Here is a 26,865-nt window from a genome sequence, read left to right as displayed (position 1 = left end):
GCAATTACAAATGCTTTGGTAGTAATATCTTAAATTTAAAAAAAAAGGGGAAAAAATTTAAATCATTATCATTTTACACAAAACTCCAGAAATGGGCCGGACAAAAGAATTGGCACCCTCAGCCTAATACTTGGTAGCACAACCTTTAGACCAGTGGTTCTTAACCTAAATCTAGGCAAAGTGGCTTTTAAGATCAGGTTTTGGACTGGTTTGCTCCCAATTTATAGGCTTAATCCATTTATTTTAACTGCTAGTCCTTCATCTGATTGAAGGAGGAACTGGTTTGCTCAGTGGAAGGTTGACTCGTACTTGGTATGAGGGAATACAACAGACCAATGGTCAGCGTGGTCTCAAATTTTACGTGTTTATAAATTAGCTATCAAAATGAGAAGAATTTTGAATGGGAATTTGCTAAATTATGAGCTTGCTAGCTTAGATATATTGCTTTTGAATTGAAAAATTCCCTTGTTATCTAATTCCGAAGGGTTCGATGAATCCACATGTGAAACCTGTGGGGTTCGGTATCTTTAACAAGGTTAAGAACCACTGCTTTAGACAAAATAACTGCGAAAGACCGCTTCCGGTATCCATCAATGAGTTTCTTACAATGCTCTGCTGGAATTTTAGACCATTCTTCTTTGTCCAACTGATACAGGTTTCTGAGATTTGAAGGGTGCCTTCTCCAAACTGCCATTTTCTGATATCTCCACAGGTGTTCTGTGGGATTCCGGTCTGGACTCATTGCTGGCCACTTTATAAGTCTTCAGTGCTTCCTCTCAAACTATTTTCTAGTGGTTTTAGAAGTGTGTTTTAGGTCATTGTCCTGCTGGAAGACCCATGAGCTCTGAGGGAGACCAATTTTTCCTCACACTGGGCCCTACATTATGCTGCAAATATTGTTGGTAGTCTTCAGACTTCATAATGCCATGCACACGGTCAAGCAGTCCAGTGCCAGAGATAGCAAAACAACCCCAAAACATCAGGGAACCGCCGCCATGTTCGACAGTGGGGACTGTTTTCTTTTCTTTGAAGGCCTCGTTTTTTTTTCCTGTAAACTATGTTGATGCCTTTTCCCAAAAAGCTCTACTTTTGTCTCATTTCACCAGAGAAAATTCTTCCAAAACATTTTTGGCTTTCTCAGGTAGGTTTTGGCATACTCCAGTCTGGCTTTTTTATGTCTCTGTGTCAGAAGTTGGCTCTTCCTGGGTATCATACCTTAGAGTCCCTTTTCATTCAGACGCTGACGGATAGTACGGATTGACACTATTGTACCCTTGGACTGCAGGACAGCTTGTTTGGATGTTAGTCGAAGTTCTTTATCCACCATCCGCCCAATCTTTCGTTGAAATCTCTCGTCAATTTTTCTTTTCCGTCCACATTTAGGGAGGTTAGCCACAGTGCCATGGGCTTTAAACTTATTGATGACACTGCCTTGAGATTGCGCATGCTTCCTCACATTTTGGCTTCTCAAGTCGTAAAACAGTTCTTTGGTCTTGTTTCTTTCCACCATGCTCAATGTGGTACACAGAAGGACACAGGGCAAAGGTTGAGTCAACTTTAATCCATTTTAACTGACTGCAAGTATGATTAAGTTATTGCCACCACCTGTTATGTGCCACAGGTAAGTAACCGGAGCTGTTAATTACACAAATTAAAGAAGCATCATATTTTTCAAAGGGTGCCAATTAGAGATGTCCCGATCGATCGATCGGAGATCGGGTCCGATCACGTCATTTTCAAAGTATCGGAATCGGCAAAAAAATATCGGCCATGCCTTTTTTAAAATATATATATATTTTTTTAATTAAATCGTTTTCTAATTGTATTTAACGTTACGGAAATAATATGTTACACTCATCCTGAGTCTTTAGTTTAGGCTTAAGGTAGGGTTATCAAAGTTATCCCGATAACGGCGGTAATGAGTTTTTAAAAAAATGTATCACGTTTAACGCAATTAATGCATGCGTTGCACGACCCACTCATGCACTGTCGCGCTCAATCTGTAATGGCGCCATTTTACCTATATAGATAGATAAAAGGTAGCGTAAAATGAGTAGAGTGAATTTTGGCAGCCTTTGGAGCCTTTTTTTAAATTGGCTAAAGCCTTACATTCCCTCTCCTTACGATTAGAAATATCATGGGAAGCAATGTGCGGAAGCAAGGTAGCAATTGTTTTTTTTCTTAACACCTTATTTTATTTCCCAACGCAGAGAAGATATATCAATCGGTAGCACTACGCACAGTCATGGTTCCACTTCCCATCATGCATTGGGGCATGGCTACAGTATCATTTACTGAAAGCTAAAAAAATACACTAGATGGCAATATTTAGTCACAATATACAAAGTCAAAAGTCTTTCTATCCGTGGATCCCTCTCACAGAAAGAATGTTAATAATGTAAATGAATCGGGAGCAAAAAAAAAAAAAAAAAAAAAGCAATTGGATCGGGAAATATCGGCAGATACTCAAATTAAAACGATCGGATCGGGAGCAAAAAAACATGATCGGAACAACCCTAGAGCCAATACTTTTGTCCGGCCCGTTTTTGGAGTTTTGTGTAAAATGATAATGATTGCACCCCCCCCCCCCCCCCATTCTCTTGTGTGTTTTTTCATTGCAAGCAAAATAAATGAAGATATTACTGCCAAAGCATTTGTAATTGCAATCATTTTCTGGGAGAAATTGAGCATTATCTGATTGAATTGCTAGGGTGCCAATACTTTTGGCCAACAGTGTAGGACTTAGCTCCAACATATTGGAGAAGGACAGTACAATGACATATAATATGGGGTTTTGGATTGTTATTTTGATATTTAGAGGGGTATTTAAGGGTACATAAAGGGTTAATTCCGATTTACGCGGAAATTTGCGTTAAGTTGCCAGCTTAGGAACGAAACCCGTTCGTAACCCAGGGACTACCTGTACTTTCTGTTCCTGATTAGTGTTGTGTTAATAATGTCTCAGAGAGACAAATATTTTCTCTCATGGTACTTGTTATAAAATGCTTGAAAACAGCTAGTCCATATGTTGTACTTCTTAGATATCCAGGTGGTATGCATTCCTCCCCCTTGCTCTACATCATATCCATCTGCTTCTGTCTATGACGGCCATTTAAAGACAGTTGAGCATAGCAGATTTGAAACCAGATCAGGAATAAGAAGCCAGATGCGGGCCTTCGGGTTGGGCTGGAACAAATTGAGAACAGAGGAGGAGCCAAGCGGGGAGTTCAATTCAGGACGCTGTCCTTGAATTACCTTGCTTGCCTTGTTAAAGAAAACATCTTAAAACATTGGCGTGAAAACAACGTCGTAAACGCCGCCGATTTGTACTTAGGAATTTTCACACAAAGTCATGCAAATGAGCGCAGACGCCTAAATGAAAACAGATGCTTTCAATGGAAAGAGAAGACCTTTAGGTTGTTATAAAATGCTATATTTTCTAGTTCTTTGGATCGGTACAAAGTCTTAAAAGCATGAGGATTGGCATTGTTTCACAAAAAATGCACGTCAGCACTTTTTTTCCCACTTTTTCGCCACCGGGTTGTTTGCTGGTGGCCTGTCATTTCCTGGACTTCCTTTTTGCAGCAGCTCCGTTTTGGAGAGGCTTCACCGCACACAGGAAAACAGTTCAGCAACAAAGCGATCGTTGTTAACAAACGTAACATTAACTGTTTTTAGTATATGGCGGAAAACACAGACAAGACTGAAAAAGCAGTTTCTGCTCTTGCACTCCTCTTTAAAAGAAACTGCTGTTTTTAAGCCAAAACAACTATTTTGTTTGATCGAACAATATGTCTATATGCTGCCATAGCAGATTTGTGGCACATTAAGCCCCCGAACTATTTTTAATTTGTCCGTTTTACCCTGAAAACCCCCGTTTACAGACATCGCGCAACCGCTTTTATTTTCACCCAGCCATAAAACGAAGATAATTAATATATTTATTATTCAAAATGTCTGTCATTTTTAGCTTTGAAACATTAATTGATGTGTAATATTTCGTTTAAAAAAAAAAAAAAAAAAAAAAAAAAAACGACAAAAAAAAAATTATTCACTCGCATACTTTAAACTAAACCAGGGGTCCCCATACTTTTTCCTGTGAGGGCTACATAACTTTTTCCTTCTCTGATGAGGGGCCGGGGTCTTTTTGTAACAGAAAAAGTGTGACGATTGCAGGAATGCCTAAATGTAAAAATGTATTGTTTTTTAGAAAGCCACAATCAAATAACCCTTTCTGGATTCTTCATTCAATAAAATAAAAAATAATATAATATAATGAATAGTAATACCACTATTAATGAAATAGATAATAACCAAATAACCCTCTCTGGGTTCCTCACAGAAAAAAAGCCAGGGAATAAATAACACAATTGGAAAAAAAAAAAAAAAAAAAAAAAAAAAAAAAAAAATTGTTCAGGGGGCCGGACCAAATGTGGAGGCAGGCCGTATCTGGCCCGCGGGCCATAGTTTGGGGACCCCTGTTTTAAACAAATGACGTCACAATTTAAAAAATGGCGTCTGTAAAAAAGTCACGGATATCTACCTCATAAGTATCGCTTAATTGTATTTTTAAAGTTTAAAGGGGTAAATATTAGGGCTGTCATACCATTAAAATTTTTAATCGAGTTAATTACAGCTTAAAAATTAATTATTCGTAATTAATCTAATTTCAAACCATCTATAAAATATGCCATATTTTTCTGTAAATTATTGTTGGAATGGAAAGATGTGACACAAGATGGATATATACATTCAACATACGGTACACAAGGACTATTTGTTTATTATAACAATAAAACAAGATGGCATTAACATTATTAACATTCTGTTAAAGCGATCCATGGATAGAAAGACTTGTAGTTCTTAAAAGAAAAATGTTAGTACAAGTTAGAGAAATTTTATATTAAAACCCCTCTTAATGTTTTCTTTTAATAAAATTTGTAAAATTTTCAATCAAAAAATAAACTAGTAGCCCGCCATTGTTGATGTCAATAATTACTTACACAATGCTCATGGATGCTGAAGCCTATAAAATCAGTCGCACCCAAGCGCCAGCAGAGGGCGGCAAAACTCCATAAAACACAACAAGTGAGCGTTTCACTGTGTACTGTCATTTAAATCTCTCTGAGAGGGGCATCTGCATTAATTGTGTCAAATATTTTAATGTGATTAATTTAAAAAATTAATTAACGCCCGTTAACGCGATAATTTTGACAGCCCTAGTAAATATATGAAAAAGAAAATCTCGATCACTCCTTGATGTCTGCGATTTCTGCATCGCGACCCTTGTTATATTGCCATATTTCACCCATAAAATCTAAAAAAAAAAATCCAGCTGTGGGCATTCAGATTCAGATTCAGAATATTTATTGTCACACAACTGTGTCATACATGCTACATGGAGTTTTTGGATCGAAACAAGGTAAGTACGCGATAATATCTCGTTAAAGTCATGGCGTCTGTAATTCTGCTCTCGCATGCTCTTGCCTACAGATAGGGTTTTGCCGTTTAAAAAAGTCTTTTTAAAAAAATGCCCCCCTGTTCAAAATTTTTCTTCCCCCAGACAATTGAGATTTTAAGCTTTCCAATGATGTAATGATGTATCACACATGCATTTCGGACAATTTTCAAAGTTGGCCAAATTGGTGGTCTCAGAGCGGAACTTCAAGTCACCTGAGTGTTTTCCGCCATATCCTAAAAAGTGGGGCTATTAATTGATGTGAAAGCTTGTCTTTATTTTAGAAAAATGATAAAACTGCCATTTCTCTGCATCTATTCCCCTTTAATGTTCCGGATGTGTGTTTTATTAGGTGATCTCATTGTAGATCAAACAACCGTGAGAGACAGAACTTCACATAGCAACCTGCAGGGGTGAAAGGATGAATACTCACTTGCTGCTTTGATGAAGCTCCTCTGATACTGATATGTCATGAGAGGTGCAGGAAGCACCCTAAACGAAGGAAAAAAAAGACCACAAGGAAAATGTCAGCTCAAGAGATTAAGCTTGTCAAATATGTGCAGATGATATTAGTGCGCACAGTGACTTGTACTGTCCTTCTAAAAAAATTAGCATATTGAGATAAAGTTCATTATTTTCTGTATTCTACTGATAAACATTAGACTTTCATATATTTCAGATTCATTAAACACAACTGAAGTAGTTCAAGCCTTTTATCGTTTTAATATTGATGAGTTTGGCAAAAAAAGTCAAGAAAAAACAAAAATCCCTATCTAAAAAAATTAGCATATTTCATACGACCGATACAAAAAAAGTGTTTTTTAATACAAAAAAAGTCAACCTTCAATTAATTATATCATCTATGCACTCAATACTTGGTCGGGAACACTTTTCCAGAAATGACTGCTTCAATGCGACGTGGCATGTAGGCAATCAGCCTGTGGCACTGCTGAGGTGTTATGGACGCTTCAATAGCGGCCTTAAGCTCATCCACAGTGTTAGGTCTTGTGTCTTTCAACTTCCTCTTCACAATATCCCACAGATTCTCTATGGGGTTCAGGTCAGGAGAGTTGGCAGGTCAATTGAGCACAGTAATGCCATGGTCAGTAAACCATTTACCAGTGGTTTTGGCACTGTGAGCAGGTGCCAGGTCGTGCTAAAAAATGAAATCTTCATCTCCATAAAGCTTTTCTGCAGATGGGACAATGAAGTGCTCCAAAATCTCCTGATAGCTACTTGCCCTTGATAAAACACAGTAGACCAACACCAGCATCTGACATGGCACCCCAGACCATCACTGACTGTGGGTACTTGACACTGGACTTCAGGCATTTTGGCATTTCCTTCTCCCCAATCTTCCTCCAAACTCTGGTACCTTGATTTCCGAATGACATGCAAAATTTGCTTTCAACTGAAAAAAGTACTTTGGACCACTAAGCAACAGTCCAGTGCTGCTTCTCTGTAGCCCAGGTCAGGCGGTTCTGCCGCTGTTTCAGGTTCAAAAGTGGCTTGACCTGGGGAATGTGGCACCTGTAGCCCATTTCCAGCACACGCCCGTGCACGGTGGCTCTGGATGTTTCTATTCCAGACTCGGTCCACTGTTTCTGCAGGTCCCTCAAGGTCTGGAATCGGCCATTCTCCAAAATCTTTCTCAGGGTGCGGTCACCTCTTCTGGTTGTGCAGCGTTTCCTGCCACATGTCTTCCTTCCCACTGAGGTGCCTTGATACAGCACTCTGGGAACAGCCCATTCACTCAGAAATTTCTTTGTTTCAAAGCCTCTTGCTTGAGGGTGTCAATGATGGCCTTCTGGACAGCAGTCAGCAGTCTTGCCCATGATTGCGGTTTAGAGTAATGAACCTGGCTGGGAGTTTTTAAAAGCCTCAGGAATCTTTCGCAGGGGTTTTGAGTTAATTCGTTGATTCAGACGATTAGGTTAGTAGCTTCTTTAGAGTACCTTTTCATGATATGCTAATTTTTTGAGATAGGGATTTTTGGTTTTCTTGATTTTTTTGCGAAAATCATCAATATTAAAACAATAAAAGGCTTGAACTAGTTCAGTTGTGTGTAATGAATCTAAAATACATGAAAGTCTACTGTTTATCAGTACATTACAGAGACTAATTAACTTTATCACAATATAGTAATTTTTTTTTAGAAATATATTTAAAAAAAAGGATCCAGGAAGCCATGTTTCTGCACAATTGCAGCTTTATGAAGAAAAACAAAAGTTTACATAAAAAATTTTTTTTAAAATCGCAGGTCCTTTGATAGGACTATTGTGCATGCGCACATTGCAATGGCGATGTTCAAACGATACATTGCGCAGGCCTAGTTCAAAGTGAAGTTGGGACTACATCAGGGATCAGCTCTGAGCCCCTTCTTGTTCACTATTGTAATGGACAGGATGACAGACAAGGCTGCTCCTTACCTTCACAGTAGCCCCTCCACCCCGCCCCCGCTGCTGTTGCGTGCTCAGACATCAACGGTTTAGTGCGCGCGACAAGGTAGCACAATTCGATGAGCAGCTTATTTCGGTGAACCCCACAAAAGTAAAGACAGAAGACGGAGAAGACTACAAAGTAAGTAGATAAGTCAGAAAGAATACCTTTGTAAAAGAAGAAGGGGAAGTATGCGCCATCGTAACATGTGCTTTTTAAGAGCTAAATTGTGCTGTTACACAACTGTTAGAGCAGCTTTTTGACGTGGTTTCGACTAGTGTAACTGAGTTACGTAGCTAAGCTAACGCTAGCTGCTGCTGGTCAATTTTCAGACGATGAAGAGAAAGTCGACAGACGTTGCTTCTTATTTTAAGAAAATTAGAACAGCAGGAGAGAAAGAAACGACAGGGAAGCAACAGAGGCTTAGTGAGGAGGAGAAATTGTGCAAATGGGCACTTGCGTTACGTGTGAGCACTGCATCATGTGAGCGCAGTTTTTCTAAACTCAAGTTAATCAAAAATGCCTTGAGAAGTACCATGACTGATGAGCGTTTAAGCAATTTGGGGGTGCTACTCTAAGTGTTGAATCACGAAGGGCTAGGGCCATAAATCTTGATGACTTTGTGGATGCGTTTGCCAAAACACATAGCAACAGGCGAATAAAACTGTTCTGAAGCATACTGATAGCCTGGTCATCAAAATCAAAGAATATTGATCCCGTTAGGCAAACTCTTAATTTTTGTTCAGTTTATTTGTTCAGACAATTCGGTAATTATCTTTGCATTACATTGAACAACAATATGAGTGTATGTTGCACATTCGGTATAGCCTGGTAATCTGTTGATCACTGTTGGGAAGTACTTTTTATGTTTTGTTCATTCAGTAATAATTATTTTTGTGTCACATGAACATTGTGTTGGGAAATATCCAGTTAAAATATGATTGCCTCTGTACTTGCTTTTTTGTATCTGCCCACACCTGCTTTTCCCCAGTGATTATTTTGTTTTGTTAAATGTACACCTTATGCCTAATATATACATAACACAATAAAACAGAATTGTTGTGGAACTCAAAATGTCGACTGGACAGTTATGGCCTATGCACATTAAATCATGAGTAACATCAAGTATTACACAATACACCAAAGTATATCAGTAGCCGTGTCTTTAAGGCTTTCTGATAGTTTTCCCCTGAGCTTTTTACTGCAATAAAATAATGAAAACCTGAAATTATGGCTTTTAGTTTTGGTGTGCCATCCCAAGATTTTAAGTGGCCCCATCTGGCCACCCCTATGAAAAATTTCTGAAGACGCCACTGATGACAGACGAGGTTAGAAAGGAATCTCAATGGACTATGATGTTTGCAGATGACATTGTGAGAGCAGGGAAGAGGTAGAGGAGAAACCAGAGGTGTGGAGGTCTGCCCTGGAAAGGAAGGGAATGAGGGTTATCCGTAGCAAAACAGAGTATTGGTGTGTAAATAAAAGGGACCCGAGCGGAAAAGTGAGGCTACAGGGAGAAGAAACCAAGAAGGTGGAAGAGTTTAGTAATTAGGCTCAACAGTCCAGAACAATGGAGAGTGTGGAAAAGAAGTGAGGAAGCGTGTGCAGGCAGGCTGGAACGGGTGGAGAAAAGTGTCAGGTGTGATGTGTGATAGAAGAGTTTCAGCTAAAATGAAAGGAAAGCTTTATTAAACTGTGGTGAGACCAGCAATGTTGTTTGGTCATGAGACAGCGCCACTAAGGAAAAGACAGTGGTGTCGTCGAAGACGGAAGGCAAAGACAAAAAATTCTGAATCCTGCCTCCAAAGTGGAAAAATTCGATTGTGGGGGATTGAGGGGGGCTTACTCCACATGCATATCAAAGGCCCCCGCGGCACGACACCGCGCCGATAACGTCAGCACTCGTATACGTCACATTGGGCATGCGCAGCGGTGCTACTAAACATTAAAAACAACAAATATGGCGGAAAGTCGGCTTTAATTTCCTGTTTTAATAATATTTTTAAATCAAATATGTTGAATGTTTCCATTTTTGTGCCTTTTTGAAGAAAAGAAAAACGCCATCGCTTCGAGTGGGCGGGCATATTTTTTTCCGGGCTGAGGAACTTTGGTGGGGTCAAAGTGCATCATTCGCTGTCGCCTTGTAAATCTGCACTGCCCCCTGGGCCTGGCATGAATACTACATCGTTTTCATGCAGAATTGCGACATTGTTTGAATGGAGACGGGCCCATATAAATGCAAATTTGAAATTTTTCATATTCTCGGAGAGTCACCATGTAAATGGCCCCTGAGGAACAAACGGGAGGTGGACCCGCCTAGCCACAATTGCTAACGTCATGAATATTAATGAGGAAAAGTGACGTGTTGCTTGTGGTATGCCATTAGAGCCTATCAAAACTGTTTATTTGATCCAAAAAGACTGTCATCAAGTGCACGCTAGCAAATTTGAAGCAAAATTATTCATTGTCAATCAGATTTTTCATAATGTATGGGGCGTCATTTGTAAAGCAGCACATGCTGGAAATTATGACAACATTTTCTCACATTTAGCGCCACACGGTGCTTAAAATGGTGAGACATTAAAAAAAAAAAAAAATTTTTTTTTTTGCACATTTACAACATTATTTAGCAACCGCAAAAATCTGGTGGAGCAGCTCAGACTGTCTGTTTACGTTGCTTAAAAATGAATAAAACCTACTTAACGGTGGCAGTCTGCTCTTGGACATGAGTCATTGTGATAATAACAATATAGAGGTAAAATACATATTTAGGAGAAACTATTTAATGGGATTTTGTGTGCCCCAGCTTTTATTTTGTTACTTCTGGTCTCCAGTCATGTGAATTTGCATATTAAGCTAAATATTTAGTTCCAACCAGATTTAGCATATAGGTTATAGGATATAAATTTAAGATTTAAATTAAATATTTAGTTCTGGATTTAAACATTCAGGTCCAAAAGTTCTTATTTAAAAATGAATATTTAAGTTGCTAAATAATGTCGTAAATGTGCAAAAAAAAAAAAAAAAAAAAAAAAAAGACTAAAAATTTCACACCATTTTAAACACTGTGTGGCGCTAAATGCGGGAAAATGTTGTCGGCGCCCCATACATAATGGGTGTCATTTTAAAGCTATTCTTCTGAAGTATGTGGGATTAACTCCAGAAATCTTTATTTACATGTCAACCACAATTTTGCATTTTGGAGAAGACTGCCAATGTTTTATAGTAGGCTAAAGTGATAAGTACATTGTCTTACAATGTTTACTATAGATGAGTTTCCTTATTTTGTATGTCTGAACTTTGTTTCTACAGTGTGTTGATGACCAATAAACATCTGTGAAAGGAACTGGAGTCTCATATGCAATCAACACACAAACACGCACGCACAAATGTATGCACGCACGCGGCGATAAATCGCAGCCAGGAAAAGTACCGCCCTCATTTTTATTTACCGTGTCTTATTGCATTTCGCGACAGACTTATCCTGAGCATTTAAAAAACAATGATAAGACTCTGCAGCATTTGAACGCTTATTTCAACATACCTTAGATAATGTTTGATTGCACTAGTGATGGTCTTAATTTCCCACTCCGAGCTTTCCAGCTCTACATCAGCGCATGTCTTGGGATCTGGAAACAAACAAAAAAAAAACATCACATCCAACATGTTAACATTATGGCTGTCAAACGATTAAATTTTTTAATTGAGTTAATCGCAGCTTCAAAATTAATTAATCCTAATTAATCGCAATTCAAACCAACTTGAAAATATGCCATATTTTTCAGTAAATTATTGTTGGAATGGAAAGATAAGACACAAGATGGATATATACATTCAACATATGGCACATAAGTACTGTATTTAAGTACTGTACTTGTTTATTATAACAATAAATCCACAAGATGGCATTAACATTATTAACATTCTTTCTGTTAAAGGGATCCACGGATAGAAAGACTTGTAGTTCTTAAAAGATAAATGTTAGTACAAGTTATAGTAATTTTATATTAAAACCCCTCTTAATGTTTTCCTTTTAATAAAATTAGTAAAACTTTCAATAAAAAAATAAACTAGTAGGTCGCCATTGGCACATGGGCACCCTGCCATTCTTCCACAGTGTCTTTAACTACGTAAGGTAGTGATTGAAATACACCACATGGTGTCAATGGAGAGTTTTAAATTAATTAGAGCTCTAGCCAATGAGTGCATTTTGCCCCTCGACTGACGTCGTACTTTCCAGGTTCATTGTACCTTACGTTCATTTGAGTGCTGGCTTCACAACGTATAAGACCTCTGACAGTTATTATATTGTGACTGAATATTGCCATCCAGTGTATTTGTTGAGCTAAACGAAATGTGAATAGAGTTTGACCAAAATCTGAATAAGTTTTATGTGTATTTTGCATAGCTATTTTGATTGGGAATGCCAGTTCACTTTGCATTGTTGTTTAACTGTGTGAGAATACGGCCTCAATACAGACTGAAGCGCTTTTCTTTTTGCGAACATTATTTTTTTTTTGAGAGATAGGAATATTATTGTTGTTGCGCTTTCACTAAATGATACTTATGTTTGTTGTGAAATAGTTGCTGAAGCTTATGCCGATAAATGGCGTGGTCCAATGAACGCCTGTGTCCACTCGCCTTTCTATGCCTCTTATTATGTGCAAAAAACGCTGTCATTGTAATCTGTTTGAGTCAATGCATGAGTGGGTCATTCCGCGCATGCGTTAAATGCATCAAATATTTTAACGTGATTAATTAAAAAATTTATTACCGTCCGTTAACGCGATAATTTTGACAGGACTAATTTGCATGATTAAAATCCTTACTGTTCTATCCTCCAACATACTTTTTACTATTGAGCTGTGTTGAATTGATGGTAGGGTTGTTCCGATCATGATTTTTTGCTCCCGATCCGATCCAGATCGTTTTAGTTTGAGTATCTGCCGATCCCGATATTTCCCGATCCGAATGCCTTTTTTTTTTGCTCCCGATTCAATTCCAATCATTCCCGATAATTTTTCCCAAACATTTACATTTTGGCAATGCATTAAGAAAAAAAATGAATAAAACTCGGACAAATATATACATTCAACATACAGTACATAAGTACTGTATTTGTTTATTATGACAATAAATCCTCAAGATGGCATTTACATGATTAACATTCTTTCTGTGAGAGGGATCCACGGATAGAAAGACTTGTGACTTTGTATATTGTGACTAAACATTGCCATCTAGTGTATTTGTTGAGCTTTCAGTAAATGATACTGGAGCCATGTCCAAATGCATGATGGGAAGTGGAACCATGACTGTGCGCAGTGCTACCAATTGATATATCTTCTCTGCGTTGGGAAATAACATAAGGTGTTAAGAAAAAGATCAATTGCTACCTTGCTTCCCCACATTGCTTCCCATGATATTTCTAATTGTAGGGAGAGGGATTGTAAGGCTTTAGCCAATTAAAAAAGGCTCCAAAGGCAGCCAAAATTCACTCTACCCATTTAATGCTGCCTTTTATCTCTCTATATAGGTAAAACGGCGCCATTACAGATTGAGCGCGACAATGGGTGAGTGGGTCGTGCAACGCATGCATTAATTGCGTTAAATATTTTAACGTGATACATTTTTAAAGAAATTAATTACCACCGTTATCGGGATAAATTTGATAACCCTACCTTAAGTCTAAACTAAAGACTCTGGATGAGTGTAACATATTATGTCGGTAACGTTAAATACAATTAGAAAACGATTTAATCAAAAAATATAAATAAAAATATAAATAAATGATAATAAATAATATATATTCCGATACTTTGAAAATGATGTGATCGGACCGCGGACATCTCTAGTTAATGCGTCAAATATTTTAACGTGATTAGTTAAAAAATTAATTACTGTCCGTTAACAGGATAAAGTTGACAGGACTAGTTAAAATCATTACTGTTCTATCTTCCAAACGACTTTTTACTATTGAGCTGTGTTGAATTGATGGGGTTATTTGAAGGTATGCTTGTTAAAAAAAAAATTTAAAAAAAAACAAAAAAAAAAAAAAAAAAAAAAAACAATGTGGTTTCGTCTAGTAGTACTTTTGCGCTCACCCATAGCAAGGCTCAATAGTTTCTGCACTCGAGAGCTGACACCGACGATTCTATACAAGCCTTGCTCATCAATACCTGCAAAGACGTCCAAAAACAACAACAGTATATCATTGGCCTGTCTAGGTTTCAGTGCATTGCAGCAAAAGTTCAGTTGTGTCACTTGAAAAATACATATTTGAGCATTAATCAATGTTGGCATTGTGTCTGAAGTGACTTCATGCATGTGTATGTGCACGTGCAAAAGAGATATTGCACTCTATATAGCAACTCTACCTCGGGTCTCGACTGCATAAATGAATTTTTTCATCACGTTGAACCCGATCACATCCAGCTGGGCCACTGATAGAGAGAGACAGGAAAGAACATTACAATTAGTGAAAAAAACAATTAACCAGTCTAATTAAATATTGGCCCAGCAATCTACAGAGAAAAACAGGCTGCATTTGCTAGCTACTGTAGTAAAGGCGCATCTTTTAAAAATCCTGCCTTTAAACCAAGGGCGTAGGTTTGGTCTCAACTAGGGTTGTTCCGATCATGTTTTTTTGCTCCCGATCCGATCCCGATCGTTTTAGTTTGAGTATCTGCCGATCCCGATATTTCCCGATCCGATTGCTTTTTTTTTTTGCTCCCGATTCAATTCCAATCATTCCTGATAATTTTTCCCGATCATATACATTTTGGCAATGCATTAAGGAAAAAAATGAATAAAACTCAGACGAATATATACATTCAACATACAGTACATAAGTACTGTATTTGTTTATTATGACAATAAATCCTCAAGATGGCATTTACATTGTTAACATTCTTTCTGTGAGAGGGATGCATGGATAGAAAGACTTGTGACTTTGTATATTGTGACTAAATATTGCCATGTAGTGTATTTGTTGAGCTTTCAGTAAATGATACTGTAGCCATGCCCAAATGCATGATGGGTGGATGTAACACGCCTTTAGCAACCATGACTGTGCGTAGTGCTACCAATTGATATCTTCTCTACATTGGGAAATAACATAGGGTGTTAAGAAAAAGATCAATCGCTACCTTGCTTCCCCACATTGTTTCCCACAATATTTATAATTGTAGGGAGAGGGATTGTAAGGCTTTAGCCACTTAAAAAAAGGCTCCTAAGGCTGCCAAAATTCACTCTACTCATTTTACGCTGCCTTTTAGCTCTCTCTATAGGTAAAACGGCGCCATTACAGATTGAGCGCGACAATGCGTGAGTGGGTCGTGCAGCGCATGCATTAATTGCATTAAATATTATAACGTGATACATTTTTAAAAAAATTAAATTTGATAACCCTACCTTAAGCCTAAACTAAAGACTCTGGATGAGTGTAACATATTATGTCTGTAACGTTAAATACAATTAGAAAACAATTAAAAAATATATATATACTGCATATATTAAAAAAAGGCATGTCCGATACTTTTTTGCCGATTCCGACATCACTGGTCTCAACATTGGTAGAGACGATAACCTGCATGTACACTTTTTGCTGGGGACGGGACATTAATAACACCAAACAGATTGGGCACATTTCTCAAAAATAGCTGGCTACTACATAAAAATGAAAAAAGTTAAAATTATTTTCACCGGGAGAAAGTCATTTTTCAAAATGCTTGCTTCATATAAAGGAAATTTTACAGTGGTTGTGTTTTTTGTGGGGTGTGGGGTGTGGTGGGGGGCTTAAAAAATGTGTATAGGCTACTAAAATAAATTTTTAAAATGATGTAGAAAATACATTTGAATTAATGAATAAATGCACAAATGCACAGTCGAATTAAAGTTGACAGTAAAAAAACATACAGGAAGACACCTCTCGAAGCAGCTTTCTACTCTAGTTTTACAGGTTAGCAAGTTCACATAGTTAATGTTTTGCTAACTGATGCAGGTTGGACTTTCAGTAGCAAAATTAGTGGTGTGTTCCCCACCTCCACAACATTGACAGCTTTTTACATTACAGTAGCTGCTGCTGCTTGCCGGAAAAAAAAAGAAAGATCTAATATCCCTCCTCTTCAAAGGGGGCAGAGGAGGCGTCATAATGACATGTATTTCTGTTGGGATTGTGTGAATGTGGGGGTTGTAGTCATCAGCCAATCAAACGTGCATTAGAGGTAAAAAATGGAGCGGCACATTCCGCAAGTGAAAATGGGTAAGTCTGAACATAATGAAAGTAATTTACTTAATAATGGTAGGGTCAATTGTATCCTAACAACACAAGGGAAGACAATCTAAATGACCTTTATAGCTGAACTCATTGGATAATGCAAATAAGGTTGCTTAAAAGTTGCTAGTGTTATGTCCCTACCGTCCCTAGGCAAACCTACGCCCTTGCTTTAAACGCATAACAATGCAATGAAGACAATTGGATGGTCCAACGAGTGTTATATACTGTGAATTTTAAGTGTATTGTGTGAACTACTGGGTATTTTTCATCACTATATACAGTGGGGCAAATAAGTATTTAGTCAACCACCAATTGTGCAAGTTCTCCTACTTGAAAAGATTAGAGAGGCCTGTAATTTTCAACATGGGTAAATCTCAACCATGACAGACAGAACGTGAAGAAAAAAAAACAGAAAATCACATTGCTTGATTTTTAAAGAATTTATTTCCGAATTAGAGTGGAAAATAAGTATTTGGTCACTTACAAACAAGCAAGATTTCTGGCTGTCAAAGAGGTCCAACTTCTTCTAACGAGGTCTAACGACGCCCCACCTGTATTAATGGCACCTATTTTAACTCATTATCGGTGTAAAAGACACCTGTCCACAAGCTCAGTCAGTCACACTCCAAACTCCACTATGGCCAAGACCAAAGAGCTGTCGAAGGATACCAGAGACAAAATTGTAGACCTGCACCAGGCTGGGAAGACTGAATCTGCAATAGGTAAAACGCTTGGTGTAAAGAAATCAACTGTGGTAGCAACTATTCGAAAATGGAAGACATACAACACCACTGATAATCTCCCTCGATCTGGGGCTCCATGCAAGATCTCACCCCGTGGCGTCAAAATGATAACAAGAACGGTGAGCAGAAATCCCAGAACCACACGGGGGGACCTAGTGAATGACCTACAGAGAGCTGGGACCATAGTAACAAAGGCTACTATCAGTAACACAATGCGCCGCCAGGGACTCAAATCCTGCACTGCCAGACGTGTCCCTCTGCCGAAGAAAGTACACGTCCAGGCCCGTCTGCGGTTCGCTAGAGAGCGTTTGGATGATCCAGAAGAGGACGGGGAGAATGTGTTATGGTCAGATGAAACCAAAATAGAACTTTTTGGTAGAAACACAGGTTCTCGTGTTTGGAGGAGAAAGAATACTGAATAGCATCCGAAGAACACCATACCCACTGTTAAGCATGGGGGTGGAAACATCATGCTTTGGGGCTGTGTTTCTGCAAGGGGATCAGGACGACTGATCCGTGTAAAGGAAAGAATGAATGGGGCCATGTATCGAGAGATTTTGAGTGAAAATCTCCTTCCATCAGCTAGGGCATTGAAGATGAGACGTGGCTGGGTCTTTCAGCATGAGAATGATCCCAAACACACAGCCAGGGCAACAAAGAAGTGGCTTCATAATAAGCATTTCAAGGTCCTGGGGTGTCCTAGCTAGTCTCCAGATCTCAACCCCATAGAAAATCTGTGGAGGGAGTTGAAAGTCCGTGTTGCACAACGACATCCCCAAAACATCACTGCTCTAGAGGAGATCTGCATGGAGGAATGGGCCAAAATACCAGCAACAGTGTGTGAAAAGCTTGTGAAGAGTTACAGAAAACATTTGGCCTCCGTTATTGCCAACAAAAGGTACATAACAAAATATTGAGATGAACTTTTGGTATTGACCAAATACTTATTTTCCACCATGATTTGCAAATTAATTCTTTAAAAATCAAACAATGTGATTTTTCCCCCCACATTCCGTCTCTCATGGTTGAGGTTTACCTATGTTGACAATTACAGGCCTCGCTAATATTTTCGAGTGGGATAACTTGCACAATTAGTGGTTGACTAAATACTTATTTGCCCCACTGTAGAACACAACACACTTTAGCAAGAAACCTAAATGCAGTGTTTCGTACAATTCTGAGAACATTTGTCTTTGAATTAATTTCATACCAAAAAAATAATGACTTACAGCCTTCTGTCTGGTTGTCCTTGTTGAGATTGTACACCTAAAGATGGAACATATATTGAAGAAAAAAATGTACCAGTGCAGTCCATTAGTTTTTTTTTTCATTTTACTTCTGAAGCTTTTGATTTGTACTCCGAAACTGCAACTACAGTATGCTAATTATATAAAAGAAGAGTTCCCAATGCACTCTATTCATGATATGCTTCATAATGCTTCATGAACATGAAATGTCAGGTAATAACAAGTGAACTTCTTAACTTCAGTTGCCATAGAAACTCATTGGATGCCATTGACAGCCTCAAATCCATTTGAACAGGGAGGACAAATGGCAACGGATCATGTTTCAGTGCCATTGACGACGATAGACGTCCAATCCTTTTGGAATGGGACAAACAGTGGTATGAAAAAGTATCTCAACCTTTTGGAATTTCTCACATTTCTGCATAAAATCACCATCAAATGTGATCTGATCTTTGTCAAAATCACACAGATGTAAAAACTAGGGCTGTCAAACGATTAAAATTTTTAATCGAGTTAATTACAGCTTAAAAATTAATCGTAATTCAAACCATCTATAAAATATGACATTTTACTGTAAATTATTGTTGGAATGGAAAGATAAGACACAAGGTGGATATATACATTCAACATACGGTACATATAGATAGAAAGACTTGTAGTTCTTAAAAGATAAATGTTAGTACAAGTTATAGAAATTTTACATTAAAATCCCTCTTAATGTTTTCGTTTTAATAAAATTTTTAAAATTTTCAATCAAAAAATAAACTAGTAGCCCGCCATTGTTGATGTCAATAATTACACAATTCTCATGGGTGCTTAAGCCCATAAAATCAGTCGCACCCGAGCGCCAGCAGAGGGCGACAAAACTCCAGAAAACACAAGTAACAAGTTGGCATTGCACTGTGCTGTCATTTTAATCTGTTTGAGCGGGGCATGTGCGTTAATTTCGTCAAATATTTTAACGTGATTAATTTTAAAAAAATAATTATCGCCCTTTAACGCGATAATTTTGACAGCCCTAGTAAAAACAGTGTCGACTTTAACTAAACACCCCCCCCCCCCCAACATTTATAGGTTTTCATATTTTAATGAGGATAGCATGCAAACAGTGACAAAAGGGTGAAAATAAGTAAGTGAACCTACTGCCTAAGGCAACTTTAAGAGCAATTTAAACCCCTTTTTTACCTAACAATTTAAGTCAGGTGTGTGCCCAATCACTGTTGAGTGGTTTAAAGCTGCCTTGCCCGCTATAAAAACACACACCCGGTAAGAATTGTCTTGATGAGAAGCATTTTCTGATGAGCATCATGGCCCGGTCAAAAGAGCTGTCTGAAGACCTGCGTTGAAGGATTGTTAATTTTTATAAAGCTGGAAAAGGATACAAAACCATCTCTAAAAGTCTGGATGTTCGTCAATCGACAGTCAGAGAAGTTGTCTACAAATGGAGAGTTTGGCACTGTTGCTTCTCTCCCAAGGAGTGGCCGTCTACCAAAGATGACGCCAAGAATTCAGCGCAGAATACTCAGGGAGGTAAAAAAGAACCCTCGAGTGTCTGCTAAAGACTTACAGAAATCACTGGGACAAATCCAATATCTATGTGCACACATCAACTGTATGTAAAACTATGACCAAGAATGGTGTTCATGGGAGGACTCCACCGAGGAAGCCACTGCCGTCCAAAACAAAAAAAACAAAAAAAGTGTTGCTCGTTTAATGTTCGCAAAAAAGCACTTGTTGTGGCAAAATATTTTGTGGACTGATGAAACCATAGTTGAATTGTTTGGGAGTAACACACAACGTCATGTGTGGAGGAAAAATGGAACAGCTCACTGACATCAACACCTCATCCCCACCGTGAAGCATGGTGGTGGGAGCATTATGATTCGGGGCTGTTTTGCTGCCTCAGGGCTTGGACAACTTGAAATCATTAATTGAAGAATGAATTTAAAAGTTTATCAGGATGTTTTGCAGGAAAACTTGAGGCTGTCTGTCAGACAGTGGAAGCTAAAAAGAGGATGGATGCTGAAACAAGACAATGACCCAAAACACAGAAGTAAATCAACTTCAGATGTTCTGGAGTGGCTAAGTCAAAGTCCAGACTTGAGCCCCATTGAGATGCTGTGGCATGAATAAAAGAGCGATTCATGCCAGACATCCCAGGAATCTGACTGAGCTACAGCAGTTTTGTCAAGAAGAATGGGCCAAGGTTAGTCCTGATCGATGTGCCAGACTGATCCGTAGCTACAGGAAGCGTCTGGTTGAAGCTATTGCTGCCAAGGGGGGGCCACAAAATATTAAATGTGATGGTTCACTTACTTATTTTTCCCCTTCTGTCATTGTTTGCATACTATCCTCACTAAAATATGAAAAGCTATAAATGATGATGGTTTTAGTTAAAGCAGACACTGTTTTTTCATCTGTGTGATTTTGACAAAGCTCAAACCACATTTGATGGTGGTTTTATGCAGAAATGTGAGAAAATTCCAAGAGTTTCAGATACTTTCATACCACTGTATCTATTTATAAGCCAAATATCTAGCCAAATATCTATCTTGCCTCCTCAGGTGTAGTTTTGGCTAAGCAAAGCAGGTCACATGATCTGTTTGAATGAATAATTTTGACCCATTATGAAATACTTTGCATGATTCTTGTTCATTTCATTCATTTTTGTCGTTTGTTTTATTGCTTTACAACTTTTATAGATAGCACTTAACCGGCTTAATCTTGATTATAAAGGGGAAGTTCAGAATTTTTGATATTCGGCTTAATCTTCAAGTCAGTTAGTGGACTTGATTTGAACAAATTCCGTGCAGTTTGTCAGTTCTTTGTTAGTTTCAGGACTTCGGAGTGGCTAAGCTAGCGCGAGTCAATGGTGCCTCTTTAGCAAAAAACGATATGAACAGATCTAACATAATCAAATAAATTCAAAATGCAGACCATTGTTCAAAATACCCGTGCGGCCAAAACAATGTCACACCAAACTGCCGTAATTCATTTCATTCTGCGGGACTATTTTTTTTAGATGCGTAAACCACAATAGAGAAGAGAAGAATGCTTCAGCCAATCCTTTTCATTCCCACAAAAAATCTGCCATGAAAAAAACGATGTGACTCTGCCCTGCTTGCCTATACAGCCTGTTCCCTGCATAGCTGATGGATTACAAATGTTGCTGTTCATACTGCAATAATTATTAACATGAAATGTTAAGTTTGAATAATTCTAAAATCTCTCTATAAAACATAGCCAACACTATTGATTGCATGGGTCATCGGTGATTCTCATGCGTGCATTTGTTGTTTCTTATTGGTATGTTTAGCATGCAACATTGACCCACACTAGCTTAGATACTTTGGAGCCTTGAAACTAACAAATAACTAAGAAACTGCACGGAATTTGTTGAAATCAACTCCACCAACTAATTAAATCCCCAATAACTAAGTCAATTACATTTTTATTCCAACATGGGGGGTACTGCCCCCCCCGGCCAATATGCGGATTTGAAGGGGGGGCCTGGCCCCCCCGGTGGTCGAAAAGTGTCACTGCATGTAATTGACTTTCCTATATATATCAGTTGTAAAGCAATAAAATTGCTACAAAAATGAATGAAATGAACAAAACAAAAAACTTTTTTATAATGGGTCAAAATTATTTTTCGAACGGATCATGTGACTAGCACCTTAGACGGTCATTTGCTTTAAAAATTGAAGCAACTTTTTTGGAGATAGAATGATTTAGACACAAATGTCCTACCCATAATATGGCCCAAACACAAAAAGGATTGCTTCGAAAACTTTTTCAATGAAAAATTAAGTGTTCAAATGCAAATTTTTCAATCTCCAATATTTTTTCGCATTCAACAACTTTTTTTCCGATTGAAATTTTTCTTTTTTTTTGATTGAAGTGATTTTTCTTTTTGAAAATATATTTTTTATGAAGCAACTTCTTTTTTTGATTGAATAAAAAAAGACAAAAATGTCCTAGCCAAAATGTCACCCAAACACAAATCAACATTACTTCAATCAAAACAGTTGCTTCAATCCAATAAAACAAAAAACAAAAAAGAATCAATCAAAGAAAAATTGCTTTCACATGTTTTTTTTTTTTTTTAGTTTTTGGAGTTTCAAATTTAGTTTTGCATTCAAACACATTTATTTATTTTTTTCTGATTGAAGTGACTTTTTTTTTGGGGGGGGGGGGGTGAAAATATATATTTTGACTGAAGCAACTTCTTTTTGATTGAATAATAAAGACACAAATCTACCTCCATATGGCTCCACCAAGGGGATACAATTTTTGACTGGGGTAACTACATTGGCACGACACCGGCGGGCGCAACATATTCAATGGATGACGATCTTGGCGAAAAGTATTGCCTAAGCAGCCTGATTTAGAATTCCCCTCAAGAATGATGGGAAACAAAAACGCTCATTGTCAACATATTATTGTAAATATTTTTGTAAGTTAATTTTATAGCTGACCCTGCGTTTCGGGGTCATCGACATGTTGTGTCCCCCCTGCCCCCATAAATCAAACTCCACCTATGCCCTGTCCCCTTAAATATCATTCCATCTTTGCCTGCCCTCTTTGTCCAAATGCCAGTGAGTCAATTCATGTTCCATAACAAAGTTATTAACGACTGAGGAGTGTTCTTGCACTTGAGTCAATAAACTCTAATAAAAATTTGACTCCATAATATCCTGAACCTCCAGGACTACTCCATCATGTCGTGGCGTAATGGTAACCGTGACAACGTACCGGCTCTCTCCCGTCCATGGCCTCCATCCACAACCTCCTATCTTCCTCTGACAAAGCCTGCATGGTGATCATTCCTGGCCTGCATGCACAAAAGTAATTTTAAAAAATTGACAAATGACTGAAAGTCGCTTATAAATTTCTCATGCTCGCACGGCATGTTTAAACTTTGAGTAATTGCGCACTCTTGTGTACAATGGTGTTACTGCAGTTTCACTTGTTTAAAATGCATTTAGTGTAGCGCTGACCTGTCCACAGCTTCCACATCAAAACAAAATCTTTTTTCGATGGAGTCAGTCTTTCTCCTTGTGCAGGACTTGAGGATGAAGCTCTCCTCTTCACCCTGGAAGACAACAAGCAAAACGTTACATTTGAAAGAAAACAATTGGGTCAATGGCGGCCAGTTGGAAGAGTCTTTTTGTTTTGGCTCTAGCACACTCATCAGGATAGCAGTGGTATAGAAATACTGTAGTTATTTTACAACTAAAGCGGGGACATCTGGGTACCTCACCATTCGGTACGATTTGCGATACAAGGCTCACGATAACGATCTCACACTAGTGCGATACAACAATTGGGTCAGGAAATCATTTTAGCTCTGAATTGAAATGAATTACTGTAATTTTGTAACTAAGGGGCACAGAGGCGTAGCAAGGGTCCCCGGGGGCCCCAGGCAATAAGCAACATGGGGCCCTTCTGAGTCATGTGACACACATACATACTCGCGCAGTATGATGAACACAAAGGTGGTGGTGGTGGTGGTGGTGGTGGGGGGGGTTGCGAGTGCGCGCTGCGTGCACGTGCGGTCATTTTGGTCATAAAAGTGGCGAAAACTAAGCACTTTACACTGACTCATATGGATGTACTTACATTTGTTCATGGACGCACACATTTTAACAGGTGGCCGTCCTCTGCTCGAAATACGCACCTTACGCCTATTTTCGCTCCCAGAATACGCAGTGCTTGTGACGTAGGACAATAACAGGACTGGTTGCTATGGGAACGTACGCATACCCAAGGAACCTTGCTGAAAGGAGTAGTAAAATGCTAATAAAATCGTTTAGGATTATTTTAGATGCATATATGTTATATTTTTCTTATAGAGTATTCAACGAGGAATATGATAGACCCATTAATAGACTTTTTAAGTTCTTTAAGTAGTCACATGAATAATCAGGTGGCCTGTGAAAATCGACGTAAAACATCTCGGCAAGGACTTTCCAGAGAGTACTAGGTGAGTCACTCTTTAAACAATAATGTAGTATTAATCGCTGATTGGACTCTCTTACACACGTATGATCTACGAGATTGGGATTGGGATTGATAACAGGATTGTTAGATAATCTGCCAAATGATTCCATGGTATTGAAACACTCCCTACACTTGTCGTTGCGACAGTGCAGTAAAACTGCGTGTGCTAAATGTGTTGACTCTCTAGGGGCCCCTGCTGGCTGGGGGCCCTAGGCAATTGCCTGGTTTGCCTAATGGGACGCAGCGCCTCTGGGCGCACCTGACTATTAGCCGCCACCCAACAAACTTGACACGAAAACGGCATTTGTTCACAGATAAGCCGCATGGAACTATAAGCTGCAGCTGTCCTCATTGTATTATGGGCTTTTTCCCCCCAAAAGATATTAAGCGGTAACACCTTATTTGACAGCGGCATCAAAAGACTGTCATAAGACCAAATGAACCACCATGAAGCTTCATTCATTCCTTCAAGAAGGGTAATTTGGCCATCAACGCTCCCTTGGGAGAGACAGTCAACCTCTACTGCCACCTGCTGTCAACACTGTTATCATCCAATTTGCCTCCTAGCATGTACTGCAGCACTACAGATGTAAATAACAATCAAAATTCATGTTCTGTGCGAATTATTTCTTCAGTTACTGTTCCAGTTGTTTTATTAATTGCTAGTTATGGTATTTGGTAACATTTTATTTCACAGTGGCGCCATAAGACTGTCATAAGACAATCATAATTATGATATGACACTGTCATGAGCATTTATGAATTGTTACAACAGATGTCTTTTAGTGTCATCCCGCAAATGAGCTCATTTTTCAATGGATGTAAAAGGTATTAGCTGGACATAAATGGAGTTAGTTACATAATTTGCCGGATCACATTCGAATGACATCTGTCATAAGAATTCAGTAATGCCCATGAAAGTGTCATAATCGTGACGGTCTTATTAGAGATGTCCAGATCTGATCATGTGATCGGAAATCGGGCCGAACACCCCATTTTTCAAAGGATCGAGTTTTATGTTTTTCTGCTTGCTCTACATGCTCGTACAGCCTCTTACCCTCCCTCCTGCTAAGCAGTGCGACCAAACTGTTTTTCTTGGTCACCAGTGCAGCTGGCGTTTGGTACTTAAAAAGTTAACGATGATTGACAGGTTTGTAGCTTCGATCTGGACAGACTCCTCGGTAGCTCTACGATCAAAAGCACAGATGTGTTAATCATCGTTAACTTCTTTCTATCGGCAGATTCTCAAAATCAGGTGACTCAGGTGCAAAAATATGCGATCGGGACATCCCTAGTTTTCATATTATACAGTTTAATCCAGGAAGCCATGTCGCTACACAATTGCTGCTTTTATGAAGAAAAAAAACTTAAATTTACAGTTTACAAAAAAAAAAAATAATAATCTCACGTCCTGCGATGCATACGCACATTGCGATGTTTAAACAATATGTTGTGCAGTAGTAGTTTTACTAAGCCATACTTTTTATTTGAGGATATTTGTGAAGAAAAAAACGCTACTCTTAATCCGCTACTTTGGGCTACACAAGAGTCATTACATTTTCGTTCTTCATTCTACATGGTTGATTTTTTTTTTTTTTTTGCCAGTGATGCCAAGAGTAGCTCTACCAATGTCACCAATTTCACAACAATAATCACATGACTCCATTATACCAATCAGACGCAAGCTTGCCGTTCTGTTCATGCACGTAGCGTCTTTAAAGCACCGTAAAAAATGAAGTATTCGACAAAGAGCGTCCTCAACACGACTTGAAAGCGTGGATTTTAACCTCTCTCCCAGGTTTTATTTGGCGCCGATTGACCTCGGAAAACCAGAGTTATGATCCTTTTGATTTCATAATATTATTTACAGAAGAACTAGTTACTATACGAACTTGGAACTATTTTCTTCAGGAGAGGGCACTCGTGCTCTTTGGACAAATAATGCTTCATTTCTGTTTTTTCCTCTCACCAGAATTCAGGGATTTTATTTTTTGTATTCATTTGGTTTTGTAATGGGTTATTGTACAGTATCATAATAACAGCAATTCATATATAGATAACTTTGTGCTGATAAAAAGAAAAAGGTTAAAAAAAATAAAAATCAAACATCGTAAACAGTTACGCACAATGTTACTCATTACTTGAGTATTCTTTTCACCAAATACTTTTTAATTGTACTTGAGTGTTTTTTTTTTTTTTTTGGATGACTACTTTAACTTTGAGTAATATTATTTTGAAGAAACACTACTCTTACATGAGTAAAATTTTTGGCTACTAGCAACTACTAAGCTAGCAAAGCACCATTGACTATGTGTCATTTAGAGACTATCTTGGGGAACGTGGGATGTGTTTGTTTGAAATTGCCATATTGTAGATGAATGTTTTTATACACATGTATTGCAAGAAACTAACAAGACTTGGGAACCTTATCTAACACTTTAGTACAGTACAGTCAATGTGTTTTTATCGTTCATATGCTATGAGGGCGTGTGTGTGTGTGTGGAAATTCCCCGGTCCTTTTATGTTTCCTGTGTTGTGTTATGGTATTCACATGTCAGCAAGAGGATGATGGACAATGTTTTCCTCACTCGATCTCTATTTAGGGCAGTCATTAAAATACAGCACATTGAAGTATAGTATTATAACGCAACATAAATAGTGTACCGCAAATGGCTAAATGTATTCCGAGCGCATGACATT

The 26,865-nt window shown here is 38.3% G+C and overlaps 1 protein-coding gene across 1 annotated transcript in view; it reads right to left on the bottom strand.

Annotated features, from left to right (window-relative positions):
• Positions 1-26,865, bottom strand: part of LOC130906162 (rho GTPase-activating protein 26-like) — a 164,496-nt gene that overhangs the window by 44,958 nt on the left and 92,673 nt on the right. The window contains exons 11-17 of the mRNA XM_057820146.1: positions 23,163-23,257; positions 22,918-22,996; positions 18,145-18,181; positions 14,272-14,337; positions 13,999-14,073; positions 11,442-11,526; positions 5,892-5,950 (exon numbers count right to left, since the gene is read on the bottom strand). Of these exons, the coding sequence (XP_057676129.1) occupies positions 5,892-5,950; positions 11,442-11,526; positions 13,999-14,073; positions 14,272-14,337; positions 18,145-18,181; positions 22,918-22,996; positions 23,163-23,257 (496 nt within the window). The remainder of the gene's footprint in view (positions 1-5,891; positions 5,951-11,441; positions 11,527-13,998; positions 14,074-14,271; positions 14,338-18,144; positions 18,182-22,917; positions 22,997-23,162; positions 23,258-26,865) is intronic.

Source organism: Corythoichthys intestinalis, chromosome 18, assembly GCF_030265065.1.
Source record: "Corythoichthys intestinalis isolate RoL2023-P3 chromosome 18, ASM3026506v1, whole genome shotgun sequence".
Lineage (NCBI taxonomy): Eukaryota > Metazoa > Chordata > Actinopteri > Syngnathiformes > Syngnathidae > Corythoichthys > Corythoichthys intestinalis.
Note: the sequence above shows the minus strand (reverse complement) of the source record. Positions and strands in the feature narration are given on the sequence as shown.